General features: G+C 36.8%; 1 protein-coding gene across 1 annotated transcript in view; it reads left to right on the top strand.

Annotated features, from left to right (window-relative positions):
• TLK1 (tousled like kinase 1) overlaps positions 1–14,593 on the top strand; it is a gene marked incomplete at its 5' end in the record, with an annotated part of 67,893 nt that extends 53,300 nt beyond the window's left edge. Inside the window, 9 exons of the mRNA XM_084264844.1 lie at positions 2,284–2,381; positions 5,594–5,675; positions 5,944–6,035; positions 6,122–6,211; positions 6,864–7,033; positions 8,059–8,194; positions 10,682–10,793; positions 11,080–11,187; positions 14,134–14,593. Of these exons, the coding sequence (XP_084120970.1) occupies positions 2,284–2,381; positions 5,594–5,675; positions 5,944–6,035; positions 6,122–6,211; positions 6,864–7,033; positions 8,059–8,194; positions 10,682–10,793; positions 11,080–11,187; positions 14,134–14,310 (1,065 nt within the window). The 3' untranslated portion in view covers positions 14,311–14,593. The remainder of the gene's footprint in view (positions 1–2,283; positions 2,382–5,593; positions 5,676–5,943; positions 6,036–6,121; positions 6,212–6,863; positions 7,034–8,058; positions 8,195–10,681; positions 10,794–11,079; positions 11,188–14,133) is intronic.
• Between the last annotated feature and the right edge of the window lie 352 nt (positions 14,594–14,945).

Raw genomic sequence — 14,945 nt, 5'->3', positions numbered from 1 at the left:
TCTATTTCTTCCCTAGTGCTTCTTTGTGGGTTACATTTTTTTTCTTCTTTCCTTCTGCATGTGCTGTTTTGTTGGCTGCTCATCTTCCTTTTCACTCTCCAGATGCTTTCCTGGTGCTCTTATTTTTGGTGCCCTGTACATGCTGCCACCACCAGTTTTCTTTTCCTTCTGCTCCCCAGGAAATTCTTTTCCAGCTAGCAGCTTTGGTCCTGGAGAGGGGCTCTTGTTTTCTCTCACTTCCTTTTATATAGCAGTGACCTGAGGCAGCTAAGCTGGTTCATTCTTGCTTAAAGGTATTCACAGCCTGAGTGTCCTAAATAACAGCTGGAAACAATGCAACCAGCCAGTTCTCTTTGGACTAACACTGGCCTATGAACCACATTTTGAGAACCACTGAATTGCATAATATATGAACAAAAAAGCCCAAAAGAGGCATAACTGATGGATTTATTTTTTTTTGTCAGCCTTTGGGAAGAACATAGACAATTGTGTGTGTATAAGTGTGTGGCCTTTTGTGGGAGGAGAAAGGCTAGAATTCTTTATAAAGGACTATTGGGTTATGAGGAACTGCATATCGTTTCAGGATGTTTAACAGAACTGCAAGGATGAATCTAAATATATATTTTTTTTTAATAGTTTAACATTGTATAAACAGGAGTTTCAAAGAAAAAAAAACACACACCACAAATTTGACATTCATTATATGTTAGGGAAAACAAATGATCCACCCAGATCTGCTAAGAGATTAGTGCTAATTAGTACAGCTTTTAAATTAATAGGAATTTTATTTTTGTTATCTGGGTGGAGTTTCATCTAGTGTCTTGTTTTGGGACGAGAACATTTTTTTCCTTGGCTTAGAGAGAAGCATTCAGGGTACCCACTGAAATCATCTAGTCCAGACTCAATGCGTTGGAAATATGGTCACTTCATGTGTGTTTTAGATTATGTTAAATACAATTGTTGTTTCAGGATGTGGTTTTATGATATACAGTGTTTGGAAATACCAGCTTTAGAGCATTTTCTCTCCCCTCTGCTGACTTTTGACTCTTATCTTCCTGTGCCATGATTTGCACAAGCCCCCTTGCTTTTACCAGCACCACCAGGTTGTGTGGTCACAGTATAAATTGGATTGGAGAACCCACGTAGCGTCTTTCAAAAACTGAATATGTATCTTTTTGTCAGGCTTTCTTGCCTCTTTTTTTTTTTTTTTTTTTAAATAAGAGATTGATTAGTGTTCCAGTTTGGTTCACCATGTGGCTGTACAAGAGACTGTGCCAGAACAACAAGAGATGATGTGGGGCACTGCTTCCACTGGCATTGCTACTAAAAAAAAATACGTGTTGGATGCCAGGCCTTCCTTTTCTTCTTCAGCTAGAATAATTCTGTAATAACGAGCTATCTGGTGTGGACTAATTTTGTCTCCCTTTCATTCAGACTTTCAAGTTCTAGAGGTACTAACACTGAAATCAGTCTAGTCCTTTCTACAGTGTCTTGCAATGAGTGTACATTTTTCACTTTGAGTATAGATACATAAGCTTCCACAAATTAGGCATCATCACTTCTTTACTTTTTTAGGGAATCAGAATAAACAACTATTTCAGTGTTCTCTAATATGTAGCATAAAGATGAGAGAATTTTAAGTGCTGAAATTAGTTAGGAAATGTGCTCATATCTGACACGCTTCTTTTGAAATTGCACTCAAAAACTTTAGGCACTACATAATCTGCATTTGTAATTTTAATAAGAAACAAATGGAAAAAGCTTTTTAAATTAGCTTGGTTTTCATGTTTATATCAACACCTTAAGAATGCTATTGCTCTAATGACTTATTCTTTTATTCTTTTTTTTGGACTTCAGCCTCAAATCATTTTGAAAGTCTTTTCTTAATTTGTCGGTTTGTACAGAATCTCTAACTGCCTATATCTCAGGTTTTTGTCTTCTTTGTACATCAATTTCAGACCGCTTCCCAGATAATTTCTCTCCTTGGCTGAGGTACAAAACCCAGCTGCCTCTCGTTTCAAATAGCATCCCTACAGTGCAGAACAAAACTCTGAACATCCCATTACCTGTGGGTTCATGGACAGAAAGGTTCCTTGAAACAGGCTTTTGCCTTATCTTTCTGAATTTTTCTGACTTTAAGAGAAAAGCAGTGCTTTCTTCTAGTTCAGCAGGGTTTTGTAATGTAATGTTCCTCCATCACCACTAGTATTGATGCAGGGGTAAAAATATCCTTTTCAAACAGGGAGTAAATGAGCTTTTATATTTCATTCTTTTCATTTGCAGGAGGAAGCTGAAATACAAGCAGAACTTGAACGTTTGGAAAGAGTTAGGAATCTTCACATAAGAGAGCTGAAAAGAATAAATAATGAAGATAATTCACAGTAAGAGACACACTGTCTTAATTTTGCATGTCTATTTTTAAAATAATGCTCTAAAATCACATTTTACCTGCAGTAGAGGGGCTCATTCATAAATTTTTCTTTGGTTTTGTTTGTAGGTATATTTTAAACACCGACTTGTTTAAACTTCTAAGAATACGGACTTACTTATAATTTGGTAAATTTATTCATGGTTTTAATGGATATGCAAGAAATAACATACATACACAACTTACAGTATAGGAGACCTAAAATTTGCTAGACCATATTACTGGGCTAGCAATAATACCTGCAAGGAAACTTAATGAAATTCAATTAACTGACAATAATGCAAGAAAATGGCAGGATGGTTCGATGCAACAGCAACGATTTTGTGTTGCAGTTAAAATCAGTTTTGTTTTTATTGCACTAGGTACAGGTGCCTAGTAGGAAAAAGACAAATGCACTCTTTAGTGTTATGTTAAATGTTACTCTGTACTTCAGCTTGCATGGCAATATATCAGATCGTCAAATTACTATTTAATATTGGCTATTACTGTGTAGATCTGAAGGTAGTAATTACATAACTAAAAAAAGTCTGTTTCCCATGATAGGGAAGCTAATGGTAACACTCTGGTTTCACCAGCACTTCAACCTGGCTCTGTTGCTTGAAAGGAACTGGTTCTGCCTACTTCCCTGACTACTTGACTACTTCATTATGCCCTTTCCCTGTTTCCTTCCACATGCTTTCAATGGCATTTCTTTACTGAACAGACACTGGAAATTGATCCAAGATAAAACCAGCTCTTGTGGTTTATTTTTCTGTATTAATTTTAACCTCAGATCAATTTCTTGGTCTAGTTCTTTGCCCCAGTTGCAAAAAATGCTAATGGTGCCATGAGGAGAGAGGGCAGTCCAAGGGTGGAATGGGCAGGGCATGATGGGAGTGGGCTTGTTCCTCTACACTAGTAAATGGTTATGAAACAGTAACCTTAAGAGTTCAGGATTTTATTTTACGCTTTATACGCAATAGCATTATATATAAGTACACTAAGACTTAAAGCAACTGGATGTAAAATTGTACTTAATGGGTTTAGTGGCCATCATACCTACCCTGCAGGAATACAGAGAATGTTTGTTATCATGTGGCTGTAGTGCTAACCGATAGCTAAACCGGTGATGTGTTTTGGGCATGAAAAATAATGGTTGTAGACACTTGCAATTTGATGATACAATATTTCATTTTTAAAATGAATGTCCTACAACAAATAAACAAGCTATTTGCAGGTTGAACAGTAACTTTTTTAATCCTCTGTGTTCTCACTAGAAGAATTTTTAAAAAAAGCAGGGGAGGGAGCTGGAAATCCTTCAACAGGAAGGGATAAATGCCACAGCATTTGTGGCTTTGACACGTGTAAAATACTGCATGTGTGGGGCAAAGAATTTTCAGATTACAGTCCCAGGTGAAAACAGATTTGCCAGGATATGGACAAGCAGAATACTGTAGCTTCACTTCTCATTTTCTGCAGCCAGGGTTGACGTATTTCATGGTACAAAATGAAAAGCTGTAAACTCTGTTCATGTTTTTTGTGGGAGTTTAGACTTGAGTGCAGCTTACACTCATGATGTAGAAGACAGAAGCAGTGCAGAAGCCATTTAGGTCTGTAGAACCTGCTGTCTTTCCTAACGTGCCTTGGCAACTTGGCCATTTGATGAGAGGGCTCTGAAGCAAAGCAGCTGTTGTGTCCTGCCTCAAATCTTGTTGGATTTTCAACCTCTAGTTGTGGTGCAAAGCTGAGCCCTCTTTTTTATTCTAACAACATTCCTTTCTACGTCCCTCTACCCATGTATGCCCTTCCTAGGCATCCCAAATACAGGCTGCAAACTCACCTGTTTGGTGTTTCAGCCTTGACAGTGAAAAGCAGAAAATATTGTCCAGTTTATGGATGGGTAAATTTACATATCTGCATGTGTTCTTCATAACTGCACTGTGATAACAGGCAAGTTGAGAGCGCAGGTTAAGGCTTGCCTTGTCTGGGTTTAGAGCCCATGTGATGCTGGAACTACCTACAAGGTGCAGGTTCAGAGCAACACGAGTAGCAAAAACAACACAGAAAGGGAAGGTTGTGTGGTTTCCAAGATCAGCCCTACAGAAGGACCAAGAAAATACAAATATAAACTTGTTGAATATAGTTTTAAAGAATTGGGATACTGGTCATGTGACAGCAATTGCCTGACCTACCTCTGTTATTTCTCCTGCCTTGAGTGCATTACTTACTGTTCATGATTTTTTAAAAAATGTCTTTATCATTCAAATACACATTTTCATAATGAGGGAAAGGAAAATTTTATGTTTAAAAGGTGCACAGTAATCAAGAATGTGCATTTCCCCTCAAATACTTGGCTATCTATGACCCCACATCCAAAACTGTAGGATGGGTTGACCTGTTTGCAGACTAGCCCTAAATCCTCCCTTACCAATTTCTGTGGAGAAACTGGTAGCTGGCCCTAAATTCATGAATGTAGCTGCCTCACATTTGCACTAGAAATGTAATGAGTATTCACCTTCCTTCTCCCTGGTTGGATGAAAGGATAAGTTTTGTCTTCTGCACTTAATTCAGGAGAGTGTGATCCTTTTCTCTGTCCTGCAGCATTGCTTTGACTTTGGAAGGAATATTTTCTTGTTGCTCTTGATTAGAGTTTGAGCAGATATTCAGTCCTTTGGTGTGTTTTTCCCATATTGCTGTTTGTTAATTTCTTAGTGATATATAAAGTCCATTTTATTAAGAAGTGGCAGGTATGCACAACAGCTCTGGTCATGTTTCATGTGAACTTGGAGGTGTATTCTTCTCTTGTATAACTTTTCTGTGCCAGGAATCTGAAGTTTGAGACTTCTCCAAATTTGGCACAACAGGGCCTTTCTATCACACATTTAAATTTAAGGGTGCTTTTCTTAGCCTCACAAAAAATAGCGAAAAATAACAAAAGGTTTGCCAGAAGTTTTTTGAGGTTTTCCAGTGGTGGTGGGATAGTGTTTGTGTGCTTAATAATTAAAACAAACTGACACTGGCCATGTTGCATTGTTGCATCATGGAGTTGCACATGGTTTAATACTGCACAGCATATCAAGTATTGCTAGTAAAAAGAAAGCTCCATCTGAGAAGTAATACTAAGAGGTTTACATTTTAGACTCTATTTGTGTACCTTACATAGAATTTTTTTTATTTTTATTTGAGATTTAAAGATCACCCCACGTTGAATGAACGGTATTTGTTACTCCATTTACTTGGTCGAGGTGGCTTCAGTGAAGTATACAAGGTATGGTGTGTTGGGACTGCTAAATCTAATGTTTGAGGCATGTACATTTATACATTTAATTTCTGAGGGAAGGGATGGGACCTAACTAAGCAGGATTGTAATGTGGTACTTCTTATACACTGGTTGAGCAAACTTTGGTTAACCTGTGGCGGGGTGGAAGCATTATAATACTCAGGAATTACATGCCAATTATTTTCCTCGCTTTATTTGGTGTTGGTTTTGTCATCTTTGGTTATAATTTTCCCATATTTGTGGGTTTCTTTTTTAGGCTTTTGATCTTTATGAACAAAGATATGCCGCTGTGAAGATTCATCAGCTTAACAAAAGCTGGAGGGATGAAAAGAAAGAAAACTACCACAAGTAAATATTAATGACTTATGCTTCATATGTTGACTTGAATAGCATTTTATTGATTGCACAAGGTTAATGTATCTGTCTTCTGTTAGACATGCCTGCAGAGAGTATAGAATACACAAAGAACTGGATCACCCCCGGATAGTTAAACTCTATGACTACTTCTCCCTGGATACAGATACGTAAGTACATAAAATGACACATTTTCTCTAACATGGCAAGGATTATAGTGCTGTCTGTTAGATAAACAGAAATGAAGAGAATTTGAGCAAAAATAATCCATTCTTGCTTTCAGCCAAAGTATTTAAGGTTTTCTTGAAGGGACTTAAAAAAACCCTCAAAACACTAGTTGCAGAATTTTGTCTTAGCTAAATACTGCGTGCCTTCTATTAAGTGGTAAACCCCAGCATTTTGCAACACCTGACTGGCAAACCCTACAGGATATCCTGAGGGTGAAAGGGACTTACAGTGCTGTCATATTTTTGTGCAGAGCTGGGGGTGCTGCAGGGCAGCTCTGAAAAGCTGCTTTACCTTCAGACAAGTTTCCAAGACGAAGGAGAAGCCTAGGAGTGCTAAGTGTGGCCCATGGTCACTGGACTGCACCTCTTGCATGAAATTGCATCACGTCTTAAGGGATAGTGAATAGATCTTTGTTAACAAACATGCCTACGTAATAAGGGATTGTTAACTTAACCTCTTGGCAGTATGGGTCTGTTTTCTCTTTTGGTGAGTGTGAATGTTATGATTGATGTCAAGTTTCATAAGCTAATAGTATCTCTGTGGTTGTGCGGTTTGATACATTGCCTAACTTCATTTCTCTGAATTCTACCCTAGGTTTTGCACCGTGTTAGAATACTGTGAAGGCAATGACTTGGATTTCTATCTCAAGCAGCATAAATTGATGTCAGAGAAGGAAGCTAGGTCCATTGTAATGCAAATAGTAAATGCACTACGGTATCTCAATGAGATCAAGCCCCCTATTATACACTATGATCTTAAACCAGGTAAATGAAGAATGATATGATTGAAAAAGTAATTTTTAAATTTTTTTTAATCCTTTATTTTATTTGCAATTAATGCCTGAAAATACCAAAATTATCTTCTGTATGTCAGGCTTCTTGTAAACAACTGAAAAAAGTGTATTTTTCTAGTCTTACTGCCAAAATCATCTGTCTTCGGAAAAATGTTTGTCTTAGCCTTTCTACTTTGCATTCTTCTGATTTGAATTTGTAGAAAAAAGTCATGTAGCATATAGAATTTAGCAATATAAACAGATAGGTTCATTAGTTGGCTCAATCCTGTCTGATCTGGGATGCTGATTTGTAAATACTTTTTTCTTATGTATCTCTTAGCCTGTAAGAAATTGAATAGGTAATCCATGGCCTTTCTTTTACAACCTTCTGTGAGTGATGCTTGTATTCTTCATGTATTTTAATCTGTTATACTTCCAGTCACAGTGTTTGTAGTGTATATCTCACACCAGCCTGGTTGCTTGCTGCTGAGTAATAAATTGTTCATATAGATTTCTTCCATATTATGGAATTGTACAGAATGTATTCTTAGTCTCATTAGTTTTTGTTAGAGAAACTTCATCAAATAACTTTAATATCAAGTATATATTGTACAACAGAGTAAGATACGTAATATTGCAGTAATTTCTTGGCGTGTTTTCATGGCATATGCAAGCCCTGGGACCTGTAGAGTGTAGGATTTGTTCTGGGCAGAAAATGGGAACCTTCATTGTAACTGGTATACAGCTGTGTGTCAGTGTTTCGTCCCTACATTTTGGTGTTTCCCTGCTGTCCAGCCAGCTCCCAGCTGAGGGAGCCATTTCAGATGCTGATAACATAGAGTTCCTGAGTCTGTGCTGAAATGTGTCAGTCAAGTTACTTTAGACTTGAGGATATAAAACTGATGTAAAGTTGCAGCTTACTCATGAAGTTAGAAGCTCCTGAAAAATTGAACCTGGTTTTGAAAATAAACCATCTGTTAGCTGTTTTGAGGTAATTCTTTTTTTCCCTCCAAATAGGTAATATCCTTCTTGTAGATGGAACAGCATGTGGAGAAATAAAAATTACTGATTTTGGCCTGTCCAAAATAATGGATGATGATAGCTATGGCGTGGATGGAATGGATTTAACTTCACAGGGAGCAGGAACTTACTGGTAATCCCTGGTTTGATTTTGCTGTTTAGACTGTGTCAGTGTTCAGATTTCAGAAATGCTCTCTCATAAAGCAAATTTAAAGAGATAGGCAGGATTGAAAATACTAATGTGGATGAAAAATGAAGATTTTTTTTCTGTGTGTGTGCAGTACTGCAAATGGTGATATTCCCAAATGTTAGAATGGTAACATAACAAGTAAGATAAAAGAGTGTGAGTCCATGTGTGTGTTACACATATTCTTTTATTCATATATATTTATATTTTTTTTTAAATGTGAAGATGATCGCTGTGATTTAGAAACACGGTTTCCCTGAGGAAGCAGGTGTTTAATCTTTGGCTGCAGGTGGTTGAAGATGTTTGACAGAGCTATGATGATTAAGTGTGGGTGCTTAGTCCTTGGAAATCTTAGAGCAGGGATTACCAGCAGGTAATGTCCTTAGGACAAAAGAGTATTTACTCTTCCATCCTAAAGGTTAATGACAGCTCAGCAGCTGTGATTTGTTTTCTGTGTGCACTTGCATACTTGTCCAGAAGCCTTAACTTTTAGAACTGACTACGGAACAGGAATGACAATAAGCATTTCATTGCTTACCGAAAAGCTGTTTGTAGAATTTTCTCTCTAAAGATGTAGCTTCTTCATAGCACAGTAGCTCTTTGAGCCTGAGTGCCTGGTAGCTGTGCAGGGTGGGTGGAATAGGAAGCCTACATTAGCCAGGTTATTACTTGTAAATTCATTTGCTCTTTCTCATCATTCTGCCTGTAGCAAGATCAGAGTCAGGAGCTGAAACTTAACTCTAAACAGAGAAGCTAGTGTCATTCCCATTTGCTCTGCTCTTTTTCCCATATCCAGAAGTTGCACATAATAAACTCATCTTTTCCTTCAGAATTTTTAGAAAACACACATGCTCTTGCACAAATGCCAATGTGCACATGATGCAAAAAGACAATTATTCAAGTCAAAGCACTTCAGAAGTTTTAGGCTTTTGCTAGTCTTTTTAATTATTTACCTGTTTAAACACCAATTTAAATATTTTATAGTAGGAACCTATGTCAAAAAATGTTGGCCTTTGGATTTAATCCAAAATGCCACAGGCACTAGTGGTGCTATAAACTAAGAGATCAAAAAAAGGTCTGTGACCATTATAGGTCTATTTCTGATTCATGCTTTCTCTGAACCCATAATCTTCATTAAATAGGAGAATGTTCTAAGTGAGTTTGAGGTGGGGGTGAAGTCTGTCTAGAGCAGACAGCCCAAACTGTCAGCAGTGTTGGAAGAAATTTCCTCAGTCACTGAGTCCAGTTCCCTGCCTTTCCAGGCAGAGAGGTCACATAATCTCTTTTGTAAACTTACAGACATTTGTATTAAATTTAGTTAGTGTTTTGTCCCCAGTAATCTGATTTGAAGCATGTTCTCTAACCTCTGTTCTCTGATCATTAGAAACATAATCTTCTAATTTACAGACTGTGTTTATTTGTGGCCAGTTTATACTTGTTTGTTCTTGTGCCAACACTGTCCTCTCCGAAGTAGGTTATTTCCCTTTCTGGTACTTGCTCCTCAGTGTTTTTATAGTCTTCAGGTTTATTTCTCTGAATTGTAGGCACTCTGTTCTTCAGATCATCTTTGTAGCTTTCTTGCACGTGCATCACTTTAGGCTTGTTTTACTTGAATATTGTAGTCATAATTGTACACAAGTATTCCAGAAGAAATGTTGTGATACTGTGTGAAATTCTTTTTGTTTTTCTATGCATTCTCACCTCATTTCTCTGCTTGCTTCTATTTTCACAAATATTTATTGAATATTTCTTTTAAAGCCTTATATGCTGTTGATGAAAGAATGTTTGGTCTGTAGTTGCTCAGATAGGTTTTTATGCCTTTTTTATATCTTACAGTCAATAATACTTAACTGCCCACATATCGATATGTTTTGGTTTTTAAAGGAGGTTCCATTTCACCAATTCTTTTGTAATTCAGGAATGGCACAGGAACTTCCTCAACTTCCAGCTCTTTAAGTATGGCTATTAAGAAATAGCAGTCACCTTTGTCTAACAGAGATCCCTCTGGTTAATGTCATCATTCTTACAAAAAATCTTCGGTGAAGGGGCTTAAAGCCATATCTACACTGTCTTTGATTCCTAACCAGGCCGCGGTGTAAAACACCCTATGCAGATTTCACCTTTTCTTGCTCTGATAGAGGGAGAGGGTTCATGTTTAAACTAGGATCCTGAGCTTTTAAAAAGTGACAATCAGCGATGTAGGTAATGAATGTTATTATTTGTGCTTGTATGAAATAGGCCCTCTGACTGACTGACTAAACAGTTCTGATGGGTGCGCAGTGATGGAACGCTGGTCGTAAGGCACCTAACTGTACCAGCTGCCAAAAGATCAGAGATGTGTATGTGAAGTGTCTGTATAATTTGGTACTTTAATAAGTTCTAGTGATGCCATACACCTACTGCAGACACTGAGATGCTTGTATTGTTTTGCAGGTACTTGCCTCCAGAGTGTTTTGTAGTTGGCAAAGAGCCACCAAAGATTTCTAATAAGGTTGATGTGTGGTCAGTTGGAGTAATCTTTTTCCAATGCCTTTATGGTAGAAAGGTAAGGAAAATATTATTTGAAAATCTTAAAAAGAGTTTTACAGTAAATTACTTTTTCCAGTGGACTGAATTCTAGTCATAAAGATGCAAATCTACATGGAAAATTGCTTTTGTTACCTTTGGTGGTGTACATTGACTGCAAGAAATGTAGAAAATCTTGACTGAAACTTTTTTGTTTATGTAATAGTTTGTGTTAACACTGCAACAACTTACTATAGCATAAATATTTATGAAATTCAAGTAGTTGGATAACTCTTATGAAAGAAAATAATGTGCTTATTTTTCAGCCATTTGGCCACAATCAGTCGCAGCAGGATATCTTACAAGAAAACACAATATTAAAAGCCACAGAAGTTCAGTTCCCTGTCAAACCTGTTGTAAGCAATGAAGCCAAGGTAACTTCATATGATCTCCAAGTAACAGTTAAAATATTCATCATAAAGCATTCAGCTATAAACTTGCTATTAACTTAAGAACATTATGGGTTGTAGTAACTAAATGTGTAGGAAAACATAATGGAGAACTAGTATTTTGATGTTTTAATTTAAACAAACTTACTCTGGGAGTTCAGAAAATCATGTACTTTCTATATTCCAGAAATTTGCAAGCAGTTTTAACATAGGCCATTTCAAAAATTGTCTGCTTTGTTTTTTCCCAGAGGACTGCATGTGTCTCACTTAGGCTGTCTTAGTAGAAATTCTTGTGAAGTGCTTTTGCTAACAGTAACAAGCTCTTTCTGAAAATAGTGTTTTTCTCTGCAGCCTTATTGGTTTGAAGAGCTATTTGACTTCCAAATACCTGGAATATAGGCTTGCTAACACTCTTCCCTTGAAAGGTCATAGTATTTGTGTATTAACTCAAAGCTGAGTTTAGAAACAAATTCTGAATCTGTAAGATAGGTTGATGCTGGTTCAGGAAATGAGACTCTTAAGAACGGTTGATCTTCCATGAAGGTGTGGAAAGCAATGTTTCCTGTATTTAAAAAAAAAACCTTCTTTTGAAACATCTGTTGTATCAAACTCATCTCCACAGACTAGATATTCAGAAGAAACAGATTAAGGTTGCTGCTGTGAGCATCCGTAACACAAATCTAATTCTGTGAATATGGAAGAAAACAGGGTGTACGTGTTACTTATTGGTAAAACTTGCCCAATTTTTGAAAGGTATATTTATGCCCAGATCCAGAGGAGATGCACTCATGGAAGAAATTCCAAGATAATAGAATGCCTATTGAAGTTTCAGCAACTAATAAAGTATACCTAGATTTGGACACCAGCTGAAAAAAAATTGGAATGTTAAGATTTAATTATAAAAATTAAAAGGAAAGAAAACCTATTTCTAGAGGCTTTAACTTCCCAAGAAAATAAGTCTTTTAGGTACATAAACCTACTATTACAATTTGTGGTATATTACTGTTGGTTATATTTTCCAAAAGTAGGGTTAGCGAACAAGTTGCAGTTAAGGTTATGAAAGTTGGCTGGAGAATTATAGTATGCTCTAGGATTTTTGGGTGGGTTGGGTTTTTGTTTGCTATTTTTGGGTTTTCATCCCATTTGGAAAAAATGTGCGTTGAACACAGTTGACAAATATGCATAACATAATTGATAATATTACATGTTGATAGTTTATATCCCTGTGTTTTAACATTGCATTTCTTTGTCATTAGTAGCTTTTATATAGAGGATGTCAGGAAAGAGCAGACAGTTCAGCATGGAGAATTGGCAGCTGACTTTACATTCTCTGTGTATTCCATGTTCCGTTTGTTTGTTTGAAAGACTAAAATAACCTCTGAGTGTTCTCCACTCTTATTAACATTGTCACGATAGCTGTAAGGGAGAGGAAGAAATGATTCTCCGGTGGAAACGCTACAAAACCATTTCAGACTAACATGTAAATTCAGACCATTTATGACGACTGTGTAGAATTCAAATTGTATTTCAGATTTATAGGCCTGGCAGTTGGAAAAGAACAGCTTGTAAACTGAAATTTTTATTCAGAAAACATGGAGATGAAATAAATATGGAACCTGGAATTACATTGTTAGTTTTCAGACTGTTAACAGTCCTTTGATCCTCCCCACTTTTTCCTATTTTAGCAGTGTTCTCCTTTGCATTGCAGTAATGTGTCTACAGTGGCACAGATGCTTGAAGTATTTTACAAATGTTTTAGACCAGCTTCCTCTGAGAATCTTGCAAACACTTAGAAATTCATTTGTTATGAAGAATTGTGAATTTGGTTAAAATCCATAACGTGAAGGAACATGTGAATACATATTAACAGATGTGCAGTTTTTTTATTTTGTAACTTGTTGATGCTGGGTACATAAATGATAGAAGTGAATTCTAGCAGGATTCTTGGGAACTTGTATCACAGACTTTTTCCTTCAATCTCCATTATTTATTGGATCAAGGAACAAACAGCTGAACAGATTTATCAAAGAAAAGATATGTAATTCTTTTAAATTAAGTACTAAATTAAGTAATGATGTGTTAATCAGTTCTGTAGCAATAACAAGGATCTTCCGTCATTGTGTTGAAGCCCAAGCTCTCAGGAGACCGAATGTTCTGTGTATGCTAGACACAAGATTCAACAGAAATTTTCAGCACAAAATGATTGTCATACATCGTATGGACCTAGACATAGGACAACATAGTGTCTCAACAGCAGTCTTGAAGCCAGATACAGATTTTTTTTTTCTCTTGATTAGGTATTTTTAAGCAGATGGGATTGAGTTACTTCTAGAAAAGGAGTTCTACTTAGGCAGTGGTTTCTTAAATAGTTTATTAGTTATTTGATGCTTATTGAACGTGGCAACTACCACTGTAAAATTTAACTTTCTGCTCTGTCATGGCATATGTGGCAATGCCTGCTTTCAAAGGTCAACTCAAGTATTGAAATTCTGTCCCAGCATCTTCCATCTACTCTTCGCCTACCACACCGCTGAATGGTTTTAGAAGCTCCATGGACCTCCTTCCCAGTTGTTCAATGTTCTGACATTTACTTCTAGTTTTTACTAAGCTGCTCAAGGATAACACATGCAGAAATCTCATTCTGTGAGATGCTGATGTTTTACTTGTAAACATAGTTCCTAAACATGGAAGTATTGCTTCAACTGTGATTATTTGCAGCCAATTAATTTGCTGGTTGGGTGTTTTTCCCTGCTGTGATGTTACATTTTTTTATCGGACTCAGTAGGAAAATGTTACACTGTCATTTGAATTGAACTACATAAGAACAAGAATTTTCTAGAAACTAGTTTATCCAGGAGGACATGTGTACTTTCTTGTAAGCAGACATAATTACTTGGAATGGTATTGTCACTTTTTGTCTTTCTTTTCTAGGCCTTTATCAGACGCTGTCTAGCCTACCGAAAAGAGGATAGGTTTGATGTCCACCAGCTGGCTAATGATCCTTATCTCCTCCCTCATATGAGGAGGTCAAATTCTTCAGGAAACTTGCATATGACTGGGCTAGCAGCATCCCCTACACCACCTACTTCAAGCATTATTTCATACTGAAATGTCTCCAACCGAGGAATGGCATGATACCTTTGTGTAGTTTCCAGAAGCAGACTTGAGCTTAAAAGCATTTGTGTGTTTTTACACAGGACAAGTTTGATAACTGTGTTTTCAGACTGAAGTCCTCCTACATAGTGTCATTGTATGATGGGAATGGATCATGGACTGTGAATAAGTGTACCCTTCTGAGAAATACCTTTAAACATTGAAGGATGACACTGCCTGTTACACACTAACAGGTATACTGTGTTTAAGACTGAAGAAAAGGTTTTTAGTTTTTTCTGGGGAACATTGTAAATAATCTTTTTAATACTTAAAAGTACATTTGGTTGATACTGGAAAGTTCTAACATGAAGGGTAGTTTCTCATTATTTAAATAAAAAAGGGTAGTGAGCAAATTTGAAAACACAGGGAAAAAAATGTGCCTGGTTATAAAATAATAAACTGCCATCTTTCCAAGACATTGATCTTTTGAAACCAAAGGAAGGAGCGTGAGATGGTCAAGGATACGTTCTGTATCAGATTCCTCAGATAAATTTGTATTATTTTATTTGGCAACTCAGGCTTGTACCTCCAAAAATGCGGTGGTGTTTTACTGAGTGTTTAGATTGGAAGGGTGATGGAATTCCTGGTAC

This window comes from Gallinula chloropus (genome assembly GCF_964237585.1).
Source record: "Gallinula chloropus genome assembly, chromosome: 5".
Taxonomy (NCBI): domain Eukaryota; kingdom Metazoa; phylum Chordata; class Aves; order Gruiformes; family Rallidae; genus Gallinula; species Gallinula chloropus.
Note: the sequence above shows the minus strand (reverse complement) of the source record. Positions and strands in the feature narration are given on the sequence as shown.